Source organism: Mus caroli, unplaced genomic scaffold (assembly GCF_978045245.1).
Source record: "Mus caroli unplaced genomic scaffold, Mus_caroli_1 scaffold_20, whole genome shotgun sequence".
Lineage (NCBI taxonomy): Eukaryota > Metazoa > Chordata > Mammalia > Rodentia > Muridae > Mus > Mus caroli.
This window is the reverse complement of record NW_028227275.1, coordinates 36,262,970-36,289,692: the sequence shown is the minus strand read 5'-3', so window position 1 is coordinate 36,289,692 and position 26,723 is coordinate 36,262,970. Positions and strand designations below refer to the sequence as shown.

Below are 26,723 nucleotides of genomic sequence, written 5' to 3'. Positions count from 1 at the left end.
TGGTGAATCCAGTAGCCATTCTTAGATGAGCTACAAGGGAAACATGAATAGAAAAAAAAATAACCTAAAGCATGGTAGCAATTTTACAAATTAAAAAAGTATTGATAAAAATAGTTGCCAAATATTAAACTATAGAAACTACTTGTCATCGACTACAATTTTGAGGATGATCATTATGTAACAAGATAATATTTTTAAAAAGATATCAGTATTGTGGGGAAAATATCAAAAAAATACATTTGACTGAGCACCAGAAGAAAAAAAAAACGATGATAATATATAACTTTTGGAAATGAAAGCACTAAAGTTAATAACAGAATGTGCTAAAATAATATTAGTAGTAATAGTTGTGCTTTTCTGGGTAAACACTAATTGACTTGGAGAAAAATGGGGGTAAGAATGTGAAAAATTCAAATATGCAAAGCTCAACGGAACATGCAACACAAATTTTAAAAGACTTCTAGGTTGGGGTGGGAGTAAGTGGCACAGCCTTTGCCTAACATGTGCAAAGTCCTGAGTTTGAATGCCTGCAAACACTTCCCCAAGTGCTCAAAGAGACTAAGAAATATATTGACCAGTTATACTCTAAGATCTTTTGGTTCCTAATAGAAGAAAACCTATTGAATGGGGACTAAAACAGATATCAGGGCAACTCATTAAGAAATAGCATGTGCAGTTCTATTTCTGCACCCTGATTGTAGAGAAGTCTGTAAAAGAAAAGTCTTTTAAAAATCTTACCAATGAGAAAAGGCCAGGAAATCTACAGAATTTTCCTGAACTCCTTAGAGATCTGCCACCACAAGGCAAAGGGTATTGTGAGTTCTAAATAGCAACAAGCCATTCAGCACACACAGGCTAGGACATCAAGTCTCGCCTCTGAAGGACAAGGGAGAAAGAGGGAGCTGCTATATGTTCGGAAGTCATTGCAAAGCATCCTACCTCTAGAACAACTTCAGGCCTGTGGTACACTGGAGTTTAGAATGTAAACAATAAAGCCCAAACCCAACTCAACTACAGCCTAGACGAACTTAACCTTCCATATTAATTGGCCTGAGGGAAGAGCTGTGCCATCTTCTGGACTCAAGTACTGCTTACCCACATATGTACCATTTTTATTCACATACTTTGGATTAAAAATCATGAGAGCCACAAAGAGCAAGTAAAAGCAAAAAACTGTCAAGTAGTAAGACACACAATAGAACTAGAGTCCGAGATGGCCCTGTTGTCAGCCAAATCTAATGGAGACCAACAACTTACACAGATAGGCACTTATCCTGGGGATATGGAAACTGTTTTAAAAATGAAGGTAAATGATAGGACTAAAAGGCAAAGCCAGGTAGGCTGGCACACATTGACCATCCCAATACTTGAGAGGCAGAATCAGAAAGACTGAGAGTTCTGAGAGTTCAAGGCCAACTTGAATTACATAATGAGGCTCTATCTCAGATGTCCCTCAACAGAGGAATGGATACAGAAATTATGGTACATTTACACAATGGAGTACTACTCAGCTATTAAAAAGAATGAATTTATGAAATTCCTAGCCAAATGGATGGACCTGGAGGGCATCATCTTGAGTGAAATAACACAATCACAAAAGAACTCACACAATATGTATTCACTGATAAGTGGATATTAGCCCAAAACTTAGGATACCCAAGATATAAGATACAATTTGATAAACGCATGAAACTCAAGAAGAATGAAGACCAAAGTGTGGACACTGTGCACCTTCTTAGAATTGGGAACAAAACACCCAGGGAAGGAGTTACAGAGACAAAGTTCGTAGCTGTGATGAAAGGATGGACCATTTAGAGACTGCCGTATCCAGGGATCCATCCCATAATCAGCTTCTAAACGCTGACACCATTGCATACACTAGCAAGATTTTGCTGAAAGGACCCAAATATAGCTGTCTCTTGTGAGACGATGCCGGGGCCTAGCAAACACAGGAGTGGATGTTCACAGTCAGCTATTGGATGTATCACAGGGCTCCCAATGGAGAAGCTAGAGAAAGTACCCAAGGAGCTAAAGGGATCTGCAACCCTATTGTTGGAACAACATAATGTACTAACCAGAACCCCGGAGCTCTTGTCTCTAGCTGCATATGTATCGAAAGATGGCCTAGTCGGCCATCAATGGAAAGAGAGGCCCATTGGACTTGCAAACTTTATATGCCCCAATATAGGGGAATGCCAGGGCCAAAAGAATGGGAATGGGTGGGTAGGGAAGTGGGGGGCGCTATGGGGGACTTTTGGGATAGCATTGGAAATGTAATTGAGGAAAATATGTAATAAAAATATTAAAAATCAAAAAAAAAGAAAGAAAAATACAACATCAGAGTTCCTTCAGTAAATATATCATCACATCAAACAAAGGAAATAATAGATAAATATAAATATTGAAAATAAAAAATTAAAAATGAAGGCAGCCAGAGGTATAGGACTGTATGTAGGAGAATAAAGATACAAATTATAACAGGATTTGTAGAAATACACAAAGCAATGGAGTGACCTTGTAAGGCACTAAAAGAAGGAATTTTAAACATTTTAACTGTGTCAATAGCACCATGGTTATATGCTGTTTCCAATGAGGTTTTATGTTTAAAAATTCCCACTAAAATATTCAGGAATAAGGAGATGAGCTTTGGGGGACAGGAGACTGCTGCTTCTTAACCATCGGGAAAGGTAACTTTCTTTGTAGAGAGAGTAGCAAAATCCATGCTGATTAATTTTTAAAAGAGAGGGAAGGACATGGTGGCACCTGCCAAACACCCAGGAGTTAATGGTAGGAAGATGAAAATCCAAATTTGAGGCCAGCCTGAGCTATTTAGTGAATTCTAAACTAGCCTCAGCTACATAGAAAGACCTTGTCTTAAAAAAAAAAAAAAAAAAAAAAAAAAAAAAAAAAAAGCCAGCCTTGGTGGCACACACCATTAATACCACCACTGGGGAGGCAGAGGCAGGTGGATGTCTGTGAGTTCAAGATCTACAGAGTTCTATGAGTCTACAAAGCTAGTTTCAGGACAGCCAGGGCAACACATAGAAACTCTGTTCTGAAAAACAAAATTAAAAAAAAAAAAAAAGCAACGTGCAACATATTGAACCACACCTATAATCCTAGCTACTCTAGAGTTCAAGATCACATGTTCAAAGCTGATTTGTATAGTGAGACCCTATCTCAAGTAAAATTTAGAAGGTCTGACAAAGTTCAGTCCTCAGCACTACAAAATAAAATGATCAAATAATAAATAATAACCAAATAATAATAAAGACAGAACCCTGAGATTGAGTGGTGTGACTAATATCATATTCTGTCTACATTTATCATTTTCAAATGAACTTCCTTTTAAAGAAAGGGCCATCTTTAAAGATATCCAAAAGAAGTTAATGTGTCACTACCTGCATCCTGCTGGGTTTCCCTGGTTTTCTATTTTTTACTTTTTGGCCTCTAAATAACTCTTCCAGATTGTTTACAAGTCTCCAGTGGGTTTGCGGAATTTCAGCCACCCTCACCAGTAACATCAGCCCAGCCGAGCCTACCAGTGCCGAAGCTCTCCTCTCCACACAGAGAGCAGCGTCCGGAGTCCATCAGATTTGAGAAGAATCTCCATCCAGCAGGGGTCTCATACACAGGGACCTTCATTGATTTAGCCACTCTGAAAAATGAAAGTTGAGGTAACTGTCAGTTCACATGCCTGATTTCCTTTATTTCCTCGGCTCAATAAGAAGACCTGTGATCTGCTTGTCTCCTAACTACATTTCAGAACAACTTGAAGAGCTGTTGACAGTTTCTAGGCCATTTTTTTTTTTTTGAGACAGGGTTTCTCTGTATAATCCTGGCTATCCTGGAACTCTGTAGACCAGGCTGGCCTCGAACTCAGAAACCTGCCTGCCTCTGCCTCCCAGTGCTGGGATTAAAGGCGTGCGCCACCACGCACCGGCTAAGCCATGTGTTAGAGAGTACGTAGAATATTTCAGTTCTCCCAACTTTGCTTTCTCTATAATACAATATATACAAAGTCAATGTGTGAACTGTTCTAATATCAACGTACACATAGATGTTCTTTGTCTTTTGCCAAGAGTTTGCTTAAGACAAGGGAATCTAAATTAAGACAGCATTTGTGCACATTCAGGGGTTGTTTGACAACATTTACTCAGTAGGAATCTGTCTATACCCTATGAAACAGTAATTCAACTCTAGAAATGATAGGAAGTAGATACCATGGTTCACTATGGTTCACAGTCACAAAACCAACCTATACTGTGCAAACGCACACACAATGTGTACACACACACACACACACACACACACACACACACACACACGGCTAGATACTTTATGGCTGGAATCTTCATTCACCAGCACTTAGGGATGCCAATGGCTTCAAGGTCATGCTACATCCACTCTGGTAGTGACCCTCCTGACAGGCTGAAAAGCCTGGGTGTGGTCCTGAGGCGAAAAGTTCCTGGAAACTTAGTCTCCTGGAACTGTGGCATCCTGTGTAATGAATGCTCCAATGTCCTTGCTTTAGTTGGTAAACGGATCTGTGTGCTTTCCCTTAATATTGCTTTAGTATAAGTGCTCCTAAGGATTGATATTTTGACATATAGCTAAGTTAGATTCTAGTCAGTTCTTGATCTGACCTTCGGCATGGATAGCTAAGTCACTGCCCTACACAGGAATTTACCATTATTTAGGAAGAAGGAAGTTTGTGACCTAAAGAGGAACCAGAGTAGATACTTAGAACTATAGATAGCTGAGTTACACCCTTATACAAGTATTTACAATGGCCTAGGGGGAAGGTGGACTATACAGTAGACTAGAGTAGGAACTACAGCAAGGGCACGAAACCCGGGCCCCTGGCTTCTAAGATTAAGTGGACCTTAGGTGGAGCTGTTTTTGATCCCAGTTGTTAACATTGAATTTTATCCCAGTTGGTTCCTGCCAGTCCTTCCATGTTTGCATTCCTCTGTTTTATGTAAGAATCCAGTATCTTCATTGTCACCTAACTTCCCTATTTTCTCCTGTATAAAAAGTTTGATGCTCGATTTGACAAATTACATTCAGATCCATACTCTCTTGTGCCGAGTCTGTTTGTCACCCCAATTCCCGCCGACTCTATGCCCATCTGTCTGAGACCCTGATTCCCACGGACTGGGGGAGTGGGGGACTGAGCCCGGTCTGTGGCAAGGTCACAAACATGGCTCTCTTTCAATAAGACATGTCTCACTCAAAGTCAAAGGGCTACTATAGGTCAGCCCAATTAGTGATTAGCCTGTGTGGAATAGTCAAAGATCTGTCATTCTTCTTCATTTTGGTACAACTCTGTGAAGCCATTTCAGGGCTCCTTGGGTGTTGGATGAGGCCTTTTATGTGTCTTCAGTAGTCAGATGTGTCTCTTCTGATCTCTTTCCTCACTGTCCCCTGGCTATAGTTCAGATATATCCCTATGACATGGTCTCTAAATGCCCACACCTTATGGCTTGGTTCTCAGCTCAGCATTATTAAACATTGTAAAAAACATTAAGTAACACTCAGTGGGAGGTTTGTGGTCACTGGGGACACATCCTCAAATGGATTGCTGGATGTTGACCTCATCCTCTGTCTCTCTTTTTGATTTCTCATGAGGTGATCGGTTTCTGAACCATGTGCTCTCACTAATATAGATTACATCGCTATAGTCCCAAAGGCAACATGGTCCAGTAACTAAGGAATGAAGCCTCTAAAACCAGAGCAAACCCATCTTCACTCTAAGTTGACTGCCATAGGGATTTTGTTATAGTAGTAGAAACCTAAATGGCATAGTGTTGATTGTGGATGCAACTTTAATCTTCACGGTAGAAAGGAACCAACTTCCTATGAGCAAATTTCTTTTAGAACCAGGCCCCAGGCAATGATTCTAAAAGAAATTTGCTCATAGGAAGTTTGTTGGTGTGGTGTTACTCAATAGCGGGCACCCCAGATTTGACAAGACTGATCGGTTACCATTTACAATAACGGGAACAATATAAGTAAATGTCCTAGGGGAATGGACAGATAACTTATGATATTGAGATAGCTGATGTTAGTTGTCAACTTGATTGGATTAAGAGACAACAAGATGATTAAGGAAGCATGCCCTTGGGCAGGATATAAAGGTGTCTCCAGAGATGAGGCGGTCACACTGGTCATGATGTAAGAGTGAAATGTACTGATGGATTCATATTTTGAGTAGACCGTTTAGAGGCAGGAGAATTGTGCAATATGAATCCTGGATGGAGGAAGAAGGTCACTTGATTCAAGCTTTTGGGGGCCACATGGTTAGCCTGCTCCCTGGCCCTCACGGCAGCCACTACCACATATTCCTGCTGTCACAATACTCTACTTCACCCTAGGCCCAAAACAGTGGCTCTAGCCAACTTGAACTGAAACTTTTAAAACTTTGACCTAAAGTAAATATTTTCTTATTCCAAGTTACTGTCTCAGGAATTTAGTCATGATAATGAATAGCTTACGAATGTGAGTATAGAAATGCCATTAAACAAACCATTGTGTTATCTAACACCCTGAATGCATCTCGCCAATATATACAGAAAATGAAGCCCCGAACAAAGGAATCTGTGCCACTGTTATGTATCACTGAGATGCTCATTCAACTCAAAGGATCCAGCTTATCTTCTTTTCATATTAAGAAGAAATATATAATCACATTTCCATCCTGAGAGGAACAATGGAAGAATCTCTCCACAAACCTTAGAACAAAGGGCTGCTGATTTCATGGTCAAAAGCTCAAAGGAGGAGAAATAAATCACACAGAAGCCTAAAGGAGCCCATAGAAAAACAGGGGTCACCATAAACCTAACAAATGTAAACACGCTAGAGTGCCAAAGAGAATGTACAACACGGGGAAGATGAGAGGGAAGAGAGCAGGTAACAAGGAAGGACACATGATCTTTGTTCAAATTACTCTTGCAGGTTCAAAGCCAAGTTGGCAGGACTGAAGGGAGGGGAAAGGATTTCCCCAGTTCCCACCCTTTCCAATTAATCACTGTTGCAGGGTGGGGGCTGGGGGGAACCAGGCTGGGGCTGCTGCTGGACTGTAGAGAACCAGATACTTTTGTAACTATGAGCTGCCGCTGTTGCAGCTATTCAAGCTGAGACAAGATGGGTAATTAAATTCCAGGACCCTGAGCATAAATTGATTATGTCTTGGGGTCAGAAAGGAATTCCCGTCCCTACCCCCTACCCTGAACTTGGGACTCATCCCAAGCATAGCACTCAACAGACAGCATGCCTTCGACCTGTTGGCAGGAAGCCCCTGGAGTCTACAAGCCCTTATCCCAAAAGCCAAACCTGAAGCTGCTCATGAATGCCTCTCCCTGACCGCTGCTCCCATATGCTGAGAGCAAACTCTGCCTAAGGAAGCTAAGAGTAAGAAGACTGTCGAGGCTCCAAGTCTTCTACCAGGGAGAATGAGCCCTGGTAGCTAACGGAACATGCTGCATTAAGTCTCCTCAGCCAGGGTATGCAGATTTCCAAGAAAGTGACTTCCAGATGGACACAGTCTCTGCCTCACAGCTTCTCTCACGTCCCTCCTTGTACTCTGTGCTCCTAAAGACTGAGCTCTTCTTCTCTATTCTCCAAAGATGCTCCTGCCATTTGCCATTGTTGTACAGTGCTTAATCTGTGTCATTAATTTAACTCAGATTAACTGTCTGTTTCCAATCTCTGTCAAAGTCTCTCATAAGTGATCTGTCATCTCAACGTCTGTCTGGGTACATTTTGTCACACTGAAATAGAATGCAGACTGGGCGATTTATAGAGAAGAGAAAGTTATTTCTTGAGGCTCTGGAGGGTGGGGAATGTCCAAGAGTGCAGTGCCTACATTTGGCCTGATGGGGAACTTCTTGCTATGTCCTCACGAAGCAAAATATGGGAGAGCTATCTTGCCACCTGCTCATGAAACATGTTTCAAAAGGGTTGTAAATTCATTAACAAGGAAGGAGCCGTGCTGGGCCCCATCATTTCTTCCAAGCCTCGCTTCTTTATCCTCTCACCTCTCAACACCTGGGCTCTGGAGGGGATTCATTTTCAACGTGACTTTAGGAAGGGATCAAAGCTTTTCGAGTACAACCAGCTGATTTTATAATCCAGCTGCAAGAAAGTTGTAACAGATTTAAAGGTGACAAGATCTGGTCCCTTTACCTAAATCCAAATATTACCTTTCATAACCAAAGGGAAGCATATTCTATGTTCTGAGTTCTGAATTCTTAGCCCTCTTTTCAAAGCCCTCATCTTCAAGGTTTAGAAGGTTTAGAAAATCCATATTCTGAATTTCTATGAGTCATTTTTTAAAAATTAAAAGTCCCCAAAGAAAAGGAAAAACAAAATGTAAAAAGCACACACTTTACACAGGGATGATATTCAAAGGACCCAATTAGCATATAAAAATCACTTGAAATGGCATACTAAAACCATAGTGAACTATTACTACCCACAATCCTAGAGGAGAAGGAGGGAATTGCCAGTGCTGGAGATGATATGGAAGGCTCATCATGGAGGGATGCGGATTCATACTGACTACAGTCCGACACAGTACAGTGTAGTACTGTACAGTGCCGTACCATAAGACAGCAAAACTGAGTGAACCTCCACAATATAGAACAACGGAAGCAGTGAGTGGTAACATGGAGTAAAAGAAGCCAGACAAAGGAATAATGCCGTGTCCCACTTAGACACGATGTAAAATGGGCAAAATCAATCACAGGTGGCAGAAATCAGGTTGTTGTTCATCTGGGGGTGGGGGGTTGCTGAAGAACAGTGGTGAAGCAGGCACGAGGAAGCTGGTTTCTTCACACCAGTGGTTGCTGTGTGGGGGCTCATTATATGAAAATCCCTTAGACTACATACATTTTCTTCCCAAGCTGTTTTGTTTTGTTTTTTTACATGCACCTTATATTTACATTTGAAGTTCATTTTAAAGCTAGGCATGGTGGCACGGCACTCAGGAGACTGAAGTAAGGAGGGTCAGAAATCTGAAGCCAGCCTGCCTGACTTCAAAGAGTCAGACCCTATGGCAGGGGGGATTATTTAACTATTTTTAAAAGTTAATTTGTATGAAAAAAATCCCTCTGGAGTATTTAAGATTAAATGCATGTTTGAATCAGCAACATTTTCCTACTCGACCAAGCAAGCCTCCTGCACACTGTTAATGTCCAGGTAGGCATGTAGCATAGCCTCCAAGTTAGTTCTTTGGTATCATTACATGGATGTATTCACCCCAAGAGCCCTTTGATGTCTGGCTCTGCTGTCTGGCTCTGCTGTCTGGTAAAAGGCTTATATGAAATTGTACTTTAAAATCCTTTTTAAAGGAAGCCTTCCCAAATCGTAAATGTGAACAAGGCTGAGTGCATCGGAACCTGTTTTTTCTAATAGCAATCACCCCTACGTTCTCCTTCTTCTTTTTTTTTTTTTCTTCCAGTGATAAACCTTGAACACAGTAGGCAAGAACTCCAGCACTGAGCTATCCTCCAAAGTCTTCTAATTATAATCTTAAGTCCACTCTTAAACCGATGTGATTGATGGGCCAATTCACAGTCTCAAGAAAAAATAAACCCAAAACATTGAGCTGTCCCATTAAAATGACTGCAGACAATTTTTCTAAGCATATGAAAACAGTGTTGTGTGACCTGGGACCCTTGGCATCTCAGCGTCTGTCTAAACCTCAAAAACTCTCAAGTGAAATAATACTTGCCACCTGCCTTATCAGACAGGCTGTGAGGAACAGATGAGCCAGCACCCCACCAATGGAAATACTCTCCCAACTATTGAAAGGCCTCTAGAGTTACAGCATTATCTCTGTCCTCAGTGTGGAATCTTTGTTAACCCAAAAGAAGCAGACTTATCCCCCCGAGAGTGTTTAAAAGGCAAAGATTAAGATAACAGCATCTCTCTTGTCCCTCTGACTTGTAGGTGTTGACCAGCTATAGAGCAACAGGGAATTCCCAGCCCGGGAACCTTTCGTACTTCCTCTTGACACTTCTGCATATTCATTTTTTGTCTGTGCTGTGGGACACTGGAGAGGACCCATCCCTGTCACATTCTAAAGTGTCCAGCAACATAAAGCAGGCAGATTTCTGAAGATCCTGGCATTATTTGAAAGAAATATGATCATCACCATCACCATCATCTCTGCTTTAGAAAACTGAGCCAAGAGCCAAGAAACTAAGTATGCAGAATTCTAACAACCAAGGGCTTATTCTCTTTTGACCAGTAAGAGATGAGTATGCCTCTGTGTGGGAAACAAAGTTCATATTAACAAGCCCTGGTGCTTGAGCACATTGGTGTAGGCACCTGGTTCTTATTGTCTTTAAATGATAATTTTAAAAAACTGTCTTCAAGCTGAAATGAAGAGAACGTAAAAGCTCTGAGTTTTCCAGCAAGGCAAGAGGTGGCCAGGAGACAATTGTCCCATGTCCTCCTAACTCCTGTGAGTCCGAAGACTAAGGATCAGCTCGTTTGCCTCTTGAGAACTCACAAGACAGCTCCAGCCCGGGAGAGAAGACATTTCAGTACAATGCCTCCTAGGTTTGTAGAAAAGGTGATTTGTTTTTGTTTTTTTTCCCTCCTCTGGATTCCTTTAGTATCTTTTCCTGCATGCTATCCTAGAGGTCTATGGAGTCTACACTGTAAGCAAGAGAGAAGAGACATAGGAAAGAAGAGACACCTTGGCACTGGGTAAAGTGAACACAAAGAGATTTTTACATAGATGCTCACAGTACAGAGAGCAGAGAATTAGCATTTGTATAAGGCTGTACCACAGCCCTGTGAGAGCAGAGTGACCCTGGGAGGGAGCAGTCTCCACTGAAATGTCATGGGCTCTCCAGTTTTCCCAAAGCAAATATCTGCTCCAGCTTCTAATGTTTCCTGTCGGACTCAGCTTCAGAAGGGCCACAAAGACCTCAGGATTTGCCTCCCTTGTGCTAGGAACCCAAGTTCTTACCTAAACTCAGTAATTTAAGGCCGATTTTGACAAAACAGCATTTGTAATTTACCTCCATAGATGAGCGGGAATGAGCTTCAGTTGTGAGACAAGAGGGAACCAGGTGGAGAGTATGTGTCTACTTTAATAGAAAGGAAACGTGATAATTAAATGTGTAATGAAAATTACAAAACTTTTCCTTCCTGCCAAAGGCACATGAAAAAAGGATAAAGCCATCAATTTTTTGAAAGACACAGTGTGTGCTGAGGATTCAACACCTCACTACAATACCATAAATCCACAAGGACATCTCAAAGAGCCTGTGCAGTTCACAGGAAAGAGAAGGATACTTCCATCCTTCTTAGAAGGGGGAACAAAACACCCATGGAAGAAGTTACAGAGACAAAGTGTGGAGCGGAGACTGAAGGCATGACCACCCAGAGACTGCCCCACCTGGGGATCCATCCCATATACAACCACCAAACTATTGTGGATGCCAACAAGAGCTTGCTGATGGGAGCCTGATATAGATGACTCCTGAGAAACTCTGCCAGTGCCTGACTAATACAGAAGTGGATGCTCACAGCCATCCATTGGACTGAGCACAGGGTCCCCAATGAAGGAGCTAGAGAAAGGACCCAAGGAACTGAAGGGGTTTGCAGCCCCATAGGCGGAACAACAATATGAACTAACCAGTACCCCCAGAGCTCCCTGGGACTAAACCATCAATCAAAGAAAACACATGGTGGGACTCATGGCTCTAGCTGCACATGTAGTAGAGGATGGCCTAGTTGATCATCAATGGGAAGAGAGGGCCTTGGTCCAGGGCCAGGAAGCAAGAGTGGGTGGGTTGGGGGGGTAGGGGAGGTTTGGAGGGGAAATGGGGAAAAGGGATAAAAATTGAAATGTAAATAAAGAAAATATCTGACAACAACAACAAAAAGAAGGATTGGCCAATCTGAAAACGTACAGTAAATCATGGACAGTAGTTAGATAACATTCCACACACAGGAAACCAGCAAAATAAGGGAGGAGGGGAGGGGAAAGGGAGAAGGAGGGAAAGGGAAAGGGGGAGGGAAAGGTGGGAGAGAAGGAGAGAGGAAGAAAGGGGGAGGGAAGGTGAAGAGGGGGAGGGGGAGAGGGAGAGAGGGAGAGATGCAGAGAGAGAGAGAGAGAGACACTAAGTGTTGAAGTTCATGGGAAAATAGAATCCCAATACTACTAGCAGGATTGTACAGTTGTTTGAGAGTTTTTAATAGAATCAATCATGTTCTATCATCCAGCAAGCCCACCGTGGAGTGACTCTCTAGAGAAACGTGAATGCATGCTCAAACGTGTCTATCCCAGCACCATCCTTAGAGAAGTAAAGCCAAATTGGAAGCAACCTTGTTATCCATCCATCCAGCAGGAACTGGACGAACTATGGTTTATCCACACCACAGCGCATAGACGGAGTGGCTCAAGAGTATGAAGAGTCTGTCCAGGCGGCAGAAGGGTTCAGAAAAATTATATAGTCTGTATCTTAGCATCATCGCAGACTTTATCTTCCAATGACTGCCTCCCCTCAACAGTCCGAGCAGCGAGCCTAATGGGATAGCATCCCTACTCTCTAGTAATGACTTTCAGATATTTGCAACTCTGAAGAATCATTCTTTTAAAAGGAATTATTCAGCTACAGAAAGAGATCCAACACTGTCTGGCTGAATGTCATCTGGCTCAGAGAAGCAGCCAGGATCTCCCAGTCTCACCATAGCCACACACGGGAACTTGGAAGATCTACCTGTCCCACAGCTGCACCTGTTGGGCCAGCAAGCAAGTCCAAGCGTGCTAGCATGTGGCCAGTTGCAACTAATTAGCTTGGGTGTATCCTGAGAAATTCTGTGCCTTTCTCTTGCATGGCTATCCAACTAAGCCCCTTTCTGCCCAGGGACCTCACAAAAGAAATGTACCTTGTCTTTCTCTGATTCCTAAATAGGTTCATGTTCAGCTGTCTGTGGAGGATCCTGCTTCTTAGACATGAAGACTGAAAATGCTTAAGGGCCCAAACTTTCCAATGTCCATGAGTTAGTGCCCTGCACAGGGTCATAGGCAGACCTTCCAGATCCCCGAAGGTCCCTTTGGGAATGAAAGCCTGTTGCCTTCTGACCGCAGAAGGCCATGAACTGAACAACCCTTCCTAACTAAACACTCATCCCATGAAATCACTCTGATCTGTGTCTCACCAGGTGACTCAAGCTGCCATTTCTCTTGAAGCCTGTGATGGCTTGTATATGCTCGGCTCAGGGAGTGGCACTATTAGAAAGTGTTGGAGTAGGTGTGCCACTATGGTTGTGGGCTCTAAGACCCTCATCTTAGCTGCCTGGAAGCCAGGATTTTGCTAGCAGCCTTCAGATGAAGATGTAGAACTCTCAGCTCCTCCTGAACCATGCCTGCTTGGATGTTGCCATGTTCCCACCTTGATGGTACTAGACTAAACCTCTGAACCTGTAAACCAAACCCAATTAAATGTTGTCCTTATAAGAGTTGCCTTGGTCATGGTATCTGTTCACAGCAGTAAAACCCTAAGTCAAAGGCAGCCATCTCCAATCAAGGGATTGTATGAGGCTCTGCCTACCTACCTTGGTTTCTTCTGTCCCTTGGGACTGCATTTAATTTTGCCAGCAAGTATCAGGAAAGGTCAGCCCGCATCAATTCTGCCCTAATATTATCTTTAAAAAAGATTTTGTCTAATGAGTCAGAGTTCTAGGGAAAGCAACTGATGGAAGAGCTGGTGACTTTTGTGGGTGTGGGTGTGGGTGTGAAGTAGAGTCGGACATTAAAAGGTACTGCTGTGTGAACAAAAAGAGCAGGTAAGCTTTTGCTGCCTGCTCAGTCATATCCAGATGCCTTGGCATGGATGGAAAGGACCCGTAGTTCTCTTCCAACTCCAGTTCTTTCTGGTTGTGTGAGCTTTGCTAAGATAGTTGCATCAGTCAACTCAGCTTTTCTACCTTTGAAGTAGAATAGCAAGCCATTCCCTCGCTCAGAGAGAATCAAGTGGAAGGATTCCCAGCAAGCCCTGGACTCTAGAGCCACCAGCAACAGTGATGAACACCTTAGCTTCCACCTCTGTTGCTTCCAACCTCTGACGTAGCAAAATGCCCTTCTGATGGGGCCTCTCTCAATCCTGCAGCTTCAGATTCTTGTACATGTCATTTATCCTTTGTCTTGATGAAGGTCCCAAGAGGAAGAGATGATGCACTACAAGAACTGGTCACACTGTGTGCAAAGCGAAAAAGAAAAATACAGGAGAAAGCCCACTCCCCACTGGGCAGGTACCAGAAAAGGTACATGCTCTCATCCAAAGAGTTCTAACTAGAACCTTCAGAAAGGCATGTTGCCAGTGGACAGAAACCTGTGGGGAGAGAAATAAATGTCTGACCACATTCTCTTCTGCCAGACATCTGCAGTATTTCCACTTAGCCAACCTTAACTGAAACCTGGAGAAAAGAAGAGTCTATAGGTAGTACACACAGGCTAGCCTTCAGGCCAGGGGACTGGAACAAAGAGACTTGGGGCAAATGGGAGATACTAGCTTGAGACAGGCAAACAGGGAATAGTTTGCGAACTAGGACTCCACTTGGTTTGAGTTCTGCATATGCCCTCCCATTTAATAATGTACTTAGCAGCCTGAGACTCTCTTTTTAAAAAATATTTATTTATTATTATTATATCTAAGTACACCATAGCTGTCTTCAGTCACTCCAGAAGAAGGCATCAGATCTCATTACAGGTGGTTGTGAGCCACCATGTGGTTGCTGGAATTTGAACTCAGGACCATCGGAAGAGCAGTCAGTGCTCTTAGCCACTGAGCCATCTCTCCAGCCCCTGAGACTCTTACTATATGGGTTGTTCACCCAAACTTTCTGAACGGTGTATGTAGCAACCTGTTAGCAATGTAGGACCCCCACCTGCTATCAGTTTTTCTGACATAGATATTTTTTCTCTGACCAGTGGAATAAGTTTCTCTTCCCCCTTAGCAATCATCAGAAATTTCTCTTTCATGGACAGTTTTTACTCAAATATATTTCAGAACATATCCATGACTATTAGGAGTCAATCCAGCCTTGACTGGTTTGGCGTGCATGCTCAGTAAAGCAAATGTTGTCCTCTGAGTGATCTTTTAATGGGGAAAAAAAAACCCTATTTACCATCTTATGCCAATACATGACTGAGCATAAATATGATTAGAATCAGATGCATCATGGGATGAAAAAATGTACAGTACACAAAGGCTTACATCATTTAAAAATTTCAAAACAGAGAATTAACCAGCCAGATGACTTAGTGGCTAAAGGATCATGAAGACCTAAAGATCCAAGTTCAGATTCCAGGTCCCACATGTAGAAGGAAAAAACTGAATCCTCCAAGTTGTACACACACACACACACACACACACACACACACACATAAAGATTCTGTGTCATGTCCCTACCTCTCTCAAAGTCTATAGAAGGAAGCCCTGAGCAATGATCAGGGCTTTCCAGGACTCCCGGGTCCTGGGTTGCTAACAGGTTACCAGATCCATGTGACCAACAGTTGTTCTTCATAGTGTGTTTCTTTCTGTTCCTCAGTATAGCTTCACTGTAAAATAGCTTCCTTGACACTTGGCAAATCTGTGTGAGCCTTTATTTCAGTTTCTTTATTTCAGAGAACCTGGAAATACCCTGTGTATCCTTGAACAATCACTAGTGACATGCTCTCCCCACTGCTGACTGGCTGTTTCCTCATTTTCCAGCTTGATCTAGCCAGCCTCTTCTTTTGCTACCCTGCAAGTCCAGCTAGGAACTCATCTGAGCCCCTCCCCCCATCTGGATAGCCTCAGAGGGCAACTGCCCTGGCTGGAAAAGGCATTTGCTCACTTCATGCAGACGTCATAGGAGCCATCAGAACACAGCCACGGGTGTAAAACAAGATTTACATTCCCGAACCCCTTAAAACGCAAACGTGCGCAGATGCGCAGGATGCCTAGAAGCCGAGAATAAATCTAACCAAATCTCCAAAACGTCACAAAGTTCGGCTGCAAACATTAACAGTCTCACTGCTCTTATGGACAATGAGTGCGTCTGTCTGTTTACCTACTGAGGCCAATGCTGTGGTTCCGTGTGAAATAGCCCTGACTTCTGGTGAAGCCTCTCTCCCCATACAGAGTAAGAGCCTCATACTCACCTCACTGCAGCGCTTAGAAGAACAGCGTGTACTTCTTCCAGAACACTCTACGGGGCTGACAGTTTGACTCAGCACATGTTAGAAAACACGGGCTCAGATGAACCCAGAATCCATCTTTTATGTGAATATGACACCGGTGTGGTTCAAAAGGATTTCACTCCCACCGGACACTTGTGAAGACCGATAAGAAAGAACATGCCAAACCCTGTTCCTTCACCTCGGGGATCATAAGCAATGCGCTTTTTCCAAAGAGAAAAGGTTGAAGGGGATTCCAGAAAGCAGAGAGCCCAACCTCTCTAATCCTAAACTATAAGAAACTCTGAGCCCAATGGAGAAAGTAGACAACAGGAGAGTCCACCCTGGGCCTAGCCAGTACAGACACTGTGACCAACACAAGGGACAGCAAAGCTCTCTAATATCTGAGTGATCTGGGCAGTGTAGCCCTAAGGTGAAACCCCAAGGCAGAAAGGTAGGGTGAGGAAGAAGGTCGGAAAAGTAGCTGTCATAGATCGGGTGATTGTGCCAGCTACCACTGAGACAGATCCTCTCAGTGGGTCTAGCTGTCAGAGAGACAGCTAGAGAGACAAGAATCAAAAGAGGTTAGCGAGAATACAGAGATCTTGAGGTTAATGGGAGAAGCAGATGCTCCTAGAAAAATAAGGCGACTCAACTGTCCCATCATTCCTGAGACCTAGCAGGAGTCTTTGTATCTGTGAAATCCCATTCCAGATGGAGCCTATTGGGAACTTAGGGAGGATGTCAGGATAGGGCAAGAACAGGGAGATTTTTTTCCTTCAAGAACTTACTGCCAGGAAACAAGCCAGCCTACTGATGTAAGAAAGCAAAGGGCAGGTGGAAAAGCATGCAGAAATATCAGGAGCCCTGTCTTTAAGAACAACTATGTATGGGGACAAATAGCTCCCTTCCAATCAAGATCCCATACCTAGAGGGGAGAAGGAAATGACAGATCACTACTCCAGCAGGCCAGAGCTAGAACCTAGACAGTGCCTTCAGACTCCTCCATTACAGTTTCAATACTGGTACCTCAATAGGCCTATGTATTGTAGACTTGGTCTGAGGCCCACACCCTGCTGGGAAGTGGTGGAGTCTTTAAGAGATGGGCCCTGATAGAAGGAAGCTGGGTCACTAGAGCCACGTGCTTAGTGAGACCTTGGACTCTTTTCCTCCTCTTTCTCCTCCTCCTTCTCATCCTCTTCCCTCCTCCTCCTCCCCTACCTAAGAACCTCACATTTGTTTTCCAACTACAATGAAGTAAATAGGATACTTCCACTATGTACTCTAACCATGATGTACAGTGCCACCATGGGCCCAAAGCAAAAAGGCCTACTGACCATGTGCTGAAACCTCAGAAACAGAGACAAAATAGCCCTGCTCACATCTCAGGCATGCATTGCAGTGAAAGATAAATGACACACCTTTCTTCCAAACCTCATTTCCAGCTATCCAGCTGTATCACGCTGAGTTTCTTAGACCAGAATGCATGAAAAACATTTGCTAAACCATCATAATCATTAGCTTTCGAGTGTAGGGTACTCTATGTGACCACCTCATTGCTAAGTAGTACCCTTATAGGGGGCACATCCAATATAGCTGCATGGAGCAGCCCTTTGCTGGCTCTAAGGCAGAATAAAAGTGACAGCTTCCAACCCCTTCAGGACATGTCTAGAGTAGAGAGAGGTGATGGCCTCCCAAGATGGTCATATCAACATCCCTAAAGGCCTTTCAACTGATTCTTCAAAAACATCTAGGACAAATCATGTCATTTTCCTGCAACTGTATGGCCTGTTCAATAGCATTGCATTGTGGGGAATTCTGTGAGTATAAATAAGTCTTTAAGTGTGAGAATGAGTGTGTGTGTGTGTTTGTTTTACTTGTGCGCGTGTGTGTGCGCGAGCACATGTGCAGCCCAACCCACATCACGTCAAACATATTAAAACAAAGCCATGTTTCACATACAAATCTTTACTTTTTGCTCCAAAAGCATCTTTAAAGGATTTCTGTAATTTTGCTTTTGAAATGATGAACATCCAAGTCACTCATTTAATTAACTATTGGCAACGATCTCCCGTCCCTTGTGCACACTCAAGAATCCTTTCAGAATGAGAAAATACAGCCTATAAATTATTTTCAAGTGTTATAATGAGTTCTTGAGTACTAAATTTAATAATAAAATGACATGTTGCATTTTTCACATATTCAGTTGGGCCGTTCATCATGGGAGAGCTGCAGTTTTCTTCACTTTGGGGCTCATAAGTAGGATTGAGGTCATTTACACTCAGAGGCTAATGGAGAGCGAAAGCCCAAGACGAAAGACTAAACATGGCTCTGAGGAATATAAATAAATGGCCCTGGTATGTTTAAGCATGTGTGTAGGTAGGCTATGTGGGGCAACAGAGAAGGGTGCAACTCTCCTTAGAACCTTGGGTTTCCTCCTCTACAGTAAAGGTTAAAGGCAAAGTTGTTCCCTGGACAGAACCATCCACACCATGTTGGCAATGATAAGCACTCTGCTTATTTCAGAAGACCCAACCAACCTGGCCATTGCATTCCATAGTCTTCTCAGCCTGTTCCTTTCCCCTCAGCCAATACCCAGTACAATTAAAGATGCCTATCAGGAATACCAGACCCAGACACAAACATTCCTGCAACTGCAGCCTATTACTGGAATACTGAGCAAGTTTCTTGAAAAGTCCCAAACAGTCAGGGCAAAAGAAGGTCACTTTCATGAGCTAGGAAGATTGTCCAGTGAGTGCGATCATTTGCTGGGCAAGGTCCTTTGACCTGAATTCAAGTCCCCAGTACCTATGAGCCAGCTTGATGGCTGCCATCACAGCTCTAGGCTTAGTGAGAAACCCTGTCTCAAAGAAATAAGACAAGGAGTGATAAGAAGAGACTGCCAACATCCTGGCCTCTGCAGTGTGTAAGCATGGTACACGTGTGCATGCATGTGCATGCGCGTGCACGGACACACACACACACACATCATTGTCATCATCATCATCATCCACAAACACCTCCAAAATAAACAAATAAAGTTAAACAAATAGAATTAAAAACATCATCATTCCCTTATGATGGTTTACACGAAGAGTTAAAATGACAGTATCACCTAGGAGATACACTTTTGGCATGTCTGTAAAGGCTTGTCTAGCTTGGGTTAATGTAGGTGAGAAAACACACCCCAATTGTGAGCAGCACCGTCTCATGGGCTAGAAGCCCAGAAGAATAAAGAGGAGAAAGCTAGCCGAGTACCAGCATTCATCTCTTTCTGCTTCCCTATTGTAGATGTGATGTGACCAGCCGCCTCCCACTCCAGCCGCCATGGCTTCCCCACCACGATGGACTGTAACTTCAAACTGTGAGCCCCCAAATCCCTGGCTTCTTTAAGTTACTTTATTCTGGTGCTTCTGACAAAGCAACAAAAGCAACTAATTGATTTGTAATGGATTTTCCACAGGAACAAATAATAGGATAGTTGATTTTTTGGGGGGCTCCTATCATGAAATTAAATGTGTATACCCAAAGCAGACAAGAGTATAAGCTGACATCGCATAATGTAAACTGATATTAAGCTTTAAGGCAAACTGCATGCACAGCATCCCACATGGTGGCCTTGCAGGTCCAATACAGAGCTCCAGCAAGGACACAGTTTCCTCACCATTGTCAAGCTGGAAAACACTGATAGACAGGGAGGGGGTGTAATTACCTGGCTTCTTGAAAGCTGGTGCTTCACACACTTTCTGGCATCACCCAAGTAGTTCATTAAATGTGAATTTCAAGGCCTCTCTCCTAAGTAATTCTGAGTTATATTGCTTTATCAGAGCCAAGGAGTCTAGACTTCTACCACGTAGCATTTCTTATTTGGGGAGATTGTTTTAGGAAGGGTATAGAATACTGTGTTGAGGAAAATTAGTGTCCTCCATTTATCCAGGGTGTGTTCCAAGAGGTTGTGGGAACTTTCAGAGGTTGTCAGACCCTGTATAAGGTGTGTTACGATTTTCCTATAAATATATACCTGTAGTAGTTTAGTGCATAAATTAGGCACAATAAGAGATTGGCAACAATAACTAATAACAAAATATAACAACTAATATTAAACAATCGATTTGAAGAATTCAATTAGAAGAATAAAGAACAAACACTGCAGCCAGCCACCACTCACAAGTTCCAAGGCCTAATTAAGTGAAATAAGGGATACTTAACACATTGAGATGCCCTTATTTGAATGATAGCAGAGATGACCACTAAGTGAGTAGTGTCTGAGTGGACACAGTATACACGGGGTGAATCATACACTGGGCAACCTGTAGAAAAAAATATTTTATTCACAGTAACAATTCCAATACATATTAGATACAACATGCAAGAAATCATCAGATAATATTAGCTGGTCCAGGCTTCGGACATAGGTACCACTCAGAAAGCCCACCATGTGATAATCTGGGTTATGTATGTAAAGAGTTGGATTCTGTGTCTATGCCAATAAAGGGGATTGTTTTCCCTTCCTTGATGACTTCTCATGCACTGACTGAGGGAAGCTGTCAGCACAGTGAGGTGATCTTATGTCTCTTACTTACAATAGCCTGATCACAAATTCCGCCCGCACATTTCATGCTCCTGTGGACTCCAGTATGCCTCTGTGTTTTGGCAAGCCTTGGTGTGCTGAAGTCTGGATGGATCATGATTATGATACACAGTCAATATTCCACAAATGTAAATCAGAGTTTTACAGGGGAACTTCCACTCTGGTGCCAAAGGAACTGTCTATACTTCAGAAGCCCGCTAAGATAAGGCTCTGACAGAGGGGCATGTAAAAAAAAAGTGATTGTGTAGGCTCAGAATTCACCTCCAGCCATGGTGCTGGGCCCCATGGCTCCCCAGAGGTGCTGCACAGGAGCCAGAAGGCTGTGACAGTGGAGCCTCAGCAGAGGGTTCCCCAGCCATGCCTAGCATTGATTGAAACAGTGCCCTCCCTGGCAAAACACAACCCCAACTGTAGCTTTCAGGCTCCAAGTCTTGGTCCTGGATAACCTGGCCACATCACTTCCCTCACTGGCCAGCTGATTCTGAATATCCTTTAACCTTTACTTCTGGGAAACTTCTCTGGAGCCCAGGGCTATGGAGCTAAGTTCTGTTAAACTATAAACTAAAGACACAGTCAAATCCTATCCCTCAAGTGATGGAGATGGTGCCTTTGGGAGGTGATTGGAGCAGGAGCCTTTGGGAAGGGGATTCACACTCATTTACAGGGGGTTGAAAAATGCCTTATTGTTTCTCCATACAGGGCATAGAAACAATGCTATTTAAGGGGCAGGAAGAGGACCCTTGCTGCACAATGAATCTGCTGGCACCTTAATCTTGGATTCCACAGACTCTAAAGAAGGTAAGGAATGAATAGCTGTTGTCTACAGGGTGCTTCGTTTGTGAAACTTTGTTACCATAGCCCAATCAGACAAAGGCATCCAGAATGGGGGGTCACCTCCAAGTCTTCCCCAAGACAATGTGACACCCTGACACAGTTATCCTTTTGGCTCTCCCATAACACTATGCTATACATCCTCTCATGCTAGATGGTTCTGTGTATCTCCAGTGGCTCCAGGCACAAAAGGGTCTCAGCTGAGCAGTGCCACTACTAAGGAAGTGGGCATGGGGCTGTCGGGTGCTGAGTGGAAGCCCCTGGTAAAACAGGCTTCTCCACAGATCTCTGAACCTGGATGATTTTGAGACTGATTGCTTTGAAGGAAACATCATGGCCACTGTGCTTGTCGCAGAAGAGGTGAGCATGGCATTTAAACACACACACACACACACACACAATCGCATTTCTGCCATCTGGGCCTGTCCTACCAACCTGCTCTTTTGCTTGCTGTAGGATAGAACTCAAGAAGGTGGAGTTCAAGATAGGAAGTGAGTCTAGGATTGGATACAGCCTGGGGGAGAGTAGGTAATCTGTCTACAAGAAGGAGCTCCACCCCCCCCAACCCCTCTTTCTCTTTCACCTTCCCCATCTTGTGAAATTAAGACATAGTTTGTTTCAGAGAAATCCCTATAGTTTTGCAGTGAACCTTCTCCTTTTTCCCTTATTCTGCTTTGATTTGGTTCTGCCCCTGGCAACCAGCATGCCTAGATTTAAACAACTCTCATCAGTAGATCACAGGCGACAACACGAAGGTACCAGGAGATTAGATAGTTTGTCCCACTTCATAAATTGAAGGATGGTTGGGTGGAGAGCCAGGCCGTGGCCCCCCTCACCTTGTTTCCTATGCAGAGTCTAGTCAAGACATTCTTCAGGGATACTAAGACTATTTTTAAATATGTTTATTCTTTAAAGAAAATCACTCCGTCAAAAATTGCACTAGATCAGAACAGCAGGGTTGCAGGAAATGCTACCGACAGGCACCAAATCTATAGCTCTCATCTTGGCCATGACAGTAATGGCAGCAGTAACAATACCTACCATTAATCAAGCTTTCATTATGTTTCCAGCTCTGTGCTAAACACGTTGTATGCATTTTATCACATTCATTTTCTCTATTTTTAGTTGAGAACATTGAGTCTTAGAGAGTTACATGACTTACCTAAGATCTTGGGACCACTAAGGGAACTGTCTGGCTCAAAGCAGTTCTATTCATCTATCCATCCATCCATCTATCTACCCACCCATCCATCCATCCATCCATCCATCATCTATCTATTTATCTGTCTATCTATCTATCTATCTATCTATCTATCTATCTATCTATCTACCTACCTACCTACCTACCTATCTACCTACCTACCTATCATTCTATGTATCTATGTTCTCTATTTTTAGTTGAGAACATTGAGTCTCAGAGAGTTACATCTCCAGTGGTTCCAGGCAGAAAAGGGTCTCAGCTGAGCAGTGCCACTGCTAAGGAAGTGGGCATGGGGCTCTCAGGTGCTGAGTGGGAGCCTCGGGTAAAACAGGCTTCTCCACAGATCTCTGGACCTGGATGATTTTGAGACTGATTGCTTTGAAGGAAACATCATGGCCACTGTGCTTGTTGCAGAAGACATGAGCACTGCATTTAAACACACACACTATCATGCATCTATCTATCTATCTATCTATCTATCTATCTATATCTATATCTAACTCCAGTCTTCTCCAGAAGTGACTATAACAGTGCAGAACCAACTAATCAGAAGCCTGAAGAAGGTAGGAAGGAGGAAACATGTCATTGCTGCCATTACAACCATGCTCAACAGACAGGGGAACACCCCAGTGAAGGTCAGGATGTGGCACTGGTGAAGTTTTCACTAAAAGCCAGAAATCCAAGTGTGAGTTGAGCCACTATTAGAAAGTACAGGGAGCTGACTACATTCAGCAGAGAGCATGAGCTCTAAACTGTCCTCCCAAAGTCTAGTGCCAACAGGCCACTGTGATTTATACTTCAGAGTCACACAGAGCCTGCAGGCACCAACTCTGCAGTAGCAGAGAATAGATGGACTGCCCTGGGATGATTTCCCTGCACGCACCACGCTTCCTTAAAAGGCCTCCAGTGTATGTACAGTTCTGACACCAGGGCAGAACTGAATCATAGCGGGGCCTCTCTCTCCCCCCTTATATGGTTAAGGATCACAATGGCATTCTCCCTTCTAATTTATGAAACAAACGAATAGAGGAATGCCAACGAGGAGCTGTGGGGATGGATGGTTCAGCAGGGAAGATGGAAAGCTCTACCTGCTGCTGGGGGAATCACAAGAGCAAGTAGGCAGAATGCATCCCTCCATGGCCGTCTGCTCTTAACTATGGAGAGACAACACTTCCGTTCTTCTCTCGGATGTCAATATTTTAATGAAGCCAAAGAGTATGCAGGGATCCTCACACACACTGTGAAGGTGAACAGTAAAGCAGGCACAGGTATTTCCAGGCTTTGGCCTTCTTTGGAGAGCTTTCTGCCTACCCGTGCTCTGTTTCTCTGTGAAACACACACAGAGAAATGTATCCGCAGATACACTCAAGAGACAGCCACAGACACACACCCATAGAGACATGCAGATACACCAACCCAAACAGACTTACATAAAAACACAGACTCACACCAATGTAGGCATGTCAGTACAGACCGAGCCAGTTACGCATTTGACAAGGGACCATTTCATTTTAAACAGAAGACAGAAGTTAGGCAAAGGACCACGAGACTACCAAGAGTTCTTTTTATATACAAGGCCTTAGCTGTGTTGTTAGAAGTTAGGAACCCCAAAGTTTCTAGCTAAATTCGGTCCTAAAATTGGAACTAATAAAGACAGGGGCTGCAGATACAATGTAAACGTGTGGGAATTCTCACAGCGAATTGCTTGCATGTAAATCAAGCATAAATTATGTTCTCGTTTAACCTATCTTCAGCTTTGTGGTCATTTACTTTTAGTTGGTTAAGACTTTGAAGTGATCTGATTGACAGACACGCTGGCCTAAATGATCAAATGAACATGCAGAAGAGAGGTTCCGGGTAAATGGTGTGCTACCTACACTGACTCACTGTCTATGGATAATTCCTATGAGAATAGGAATTACTCCTGTCTACAAGATCTTTAATGATCCATTCCAAGGATGGTGACCTCTTGGATTAATTACACCCTGGTCTCAGCCCTTAAAGGCTAGACCACCCTCAAGACAGCCACACTGGGGACCAAGTTTCCAATACATAAAACATTGGGTTGCCTACTTAAGTCATAGCCAAAGCAGAGTGAAGGTTTTAAGGCTCTCCTGTCTTCTAGTGAGAAAAGCAAAAGGACCAGGAAAGAGCAATTTCTCTCAAAATCCATTCGCCTATATTTCCTAGGCTACTGCTTTTCATCCCATACACCCACCCAAATCCCTGGTCACACCTTCCTGTTCACAACCCAGATGTTTTGAACCCACAGTGATATCTGGAACCTGTTATTTTCCCCTGACCAATCCCAACTTCTACCTGAGAAACAAACACACCTAGGTAAATTCTGTAGAATTTTGCTTAACCACTATTATCCAAGACAATCTCTTCTTTCCCATGCAAAAAAAGAGTGAACATGTGACCCTACTCTGAGAAGACGCTGAATCTCAATTGAGGTGGAGATGGGGCAATGTATTGTATCTCTCTTCCCTGGTCTGGAAGGTGGCTATCTAGGGTCCTGTTATTATTATTATTATTATTATTATTATTATTATTATTATTATTGATTTCTAGATCATTCTATTGATGAAGAATCTATCCTTTTATCACAATCTTGCAAGTTCACCTAAAATTGATCTTATTACTTGCATCCAAAGTACCTTACCTGACCTCTTCTTCCTGACCCTGCATTTATAAATATCTATACATTTAATCCAATCCACTGCAAGGGGGGGGGTTGGTGTTAAACAGCTCCCTTTGGGAAGTAAAGCAGATACTAAGACCTTACATTTGGATGGGGGGGGGCAGTAGGGAGGAAGGGTGCTGGAAACCACCGTCCCCTTATTACCACACCCATAGTCACTCCAAATTGCCCAGAATTTCTGGCTTTGATCTTCAAACACGCCATTCCCAAACTAAAAACTTAAGATTCTATCTCTGCAGCTGGAAATAGAAATAATCACAAACGCACAAAGCAAAGTGATCCAATCAACTCTTGTAAGCAGTGCACACAACCCTCCGAGAGCCAAGGCCAGGAAACTCTGGGGCTTTGCCGAATCTTCACAAGGAGATGGATTGTCCTGCTTGTCAGTCTGGGTTTGTCTCCCTGGGACAGCACCATGGTCTCTGACATACAGTACATCTGCATGTGATTTCCACATAATGGGAGCAAGGCTTGGTTATTTTAAAGCCACAAGTACCATTAAGGCCTTTCTGCCAAAACCCATATTTCTCTTTTGTTCCAAAGCTCTACAAATATTTGTGTTTTCTGATGAACTTGGCAGCATAGTGCACTTTCAGATTCCCTACCACACTTGCCTTGAAACAACTGCCTATCTCTGGCTGCGGGTTCCTTGCTATGGACAGTGATCCTCCAGAATAAGTTCAGCTTTAAGGAATTTTCTGAAATTCTGCTGTTAAAGATGGCCATCCCTGGCATGTGCCCCGAGAATCCAGGGACACAACCTGGACAGCACAAGAGCATTGTGAGCAACGATTTTAAAATATATTTCAATTTTTAATTATATATATATATATATATATATATATATATATATATTAGGGAGAGAGAGAGAGAGAGAGAGAAAGAGAGAGAGAATGCACATGTGGACATCAGAGGACCTCAAGGGCACCATGGATATCAGTTTTCTCCTTCTCCCATGTGTGTTCTAGGGCTGTAACTCAGATCTCAAGTCTCCAGGCTTGGCAACAAGCACCTTTCTCTACTAAGTCATCTTGCTAGCCTTTTGCTTGTGTTTATTATTTGCCTTTCTTTATTCTTTCTTTCTTTCTTTCTTTCTTTCTTTCTTTCTTTCTTTCTTTCTTTCTTTCTTTCTTTCTCCCTTTCTTTCTCCCTTTCTTTCTCCCTTTCTTTCTCTCTCTTCCTTCCTTCCTTTCTCTCTCTCTCTTTCTCT

At 43.1% G+C, this 26,723-nt stretch overlaps 1 protein-coding gene across 1 annotated transcript in view; it reads right to left on the bottom strand.

Moving 5' to 3' along the window:
• The window catches only part of Pgm5 (phosphoglucomutase 5), a 171,231-nt gene that overhangs the window by 65,065 nt on the left and 79,443 nt on the right, over positions 1-26,723 (bottom strand). The window contains exon 7 of the mRNA XM_021152015.3: positions 3,543-3,658. Within this exon, the coding sequence (XP_021007674.1) occupies positions 3,543-3,658 (116 nt within the window). The remainder of the gene's footprint in view (positions 1-3,542; positions 3,659-26,723) is intronic.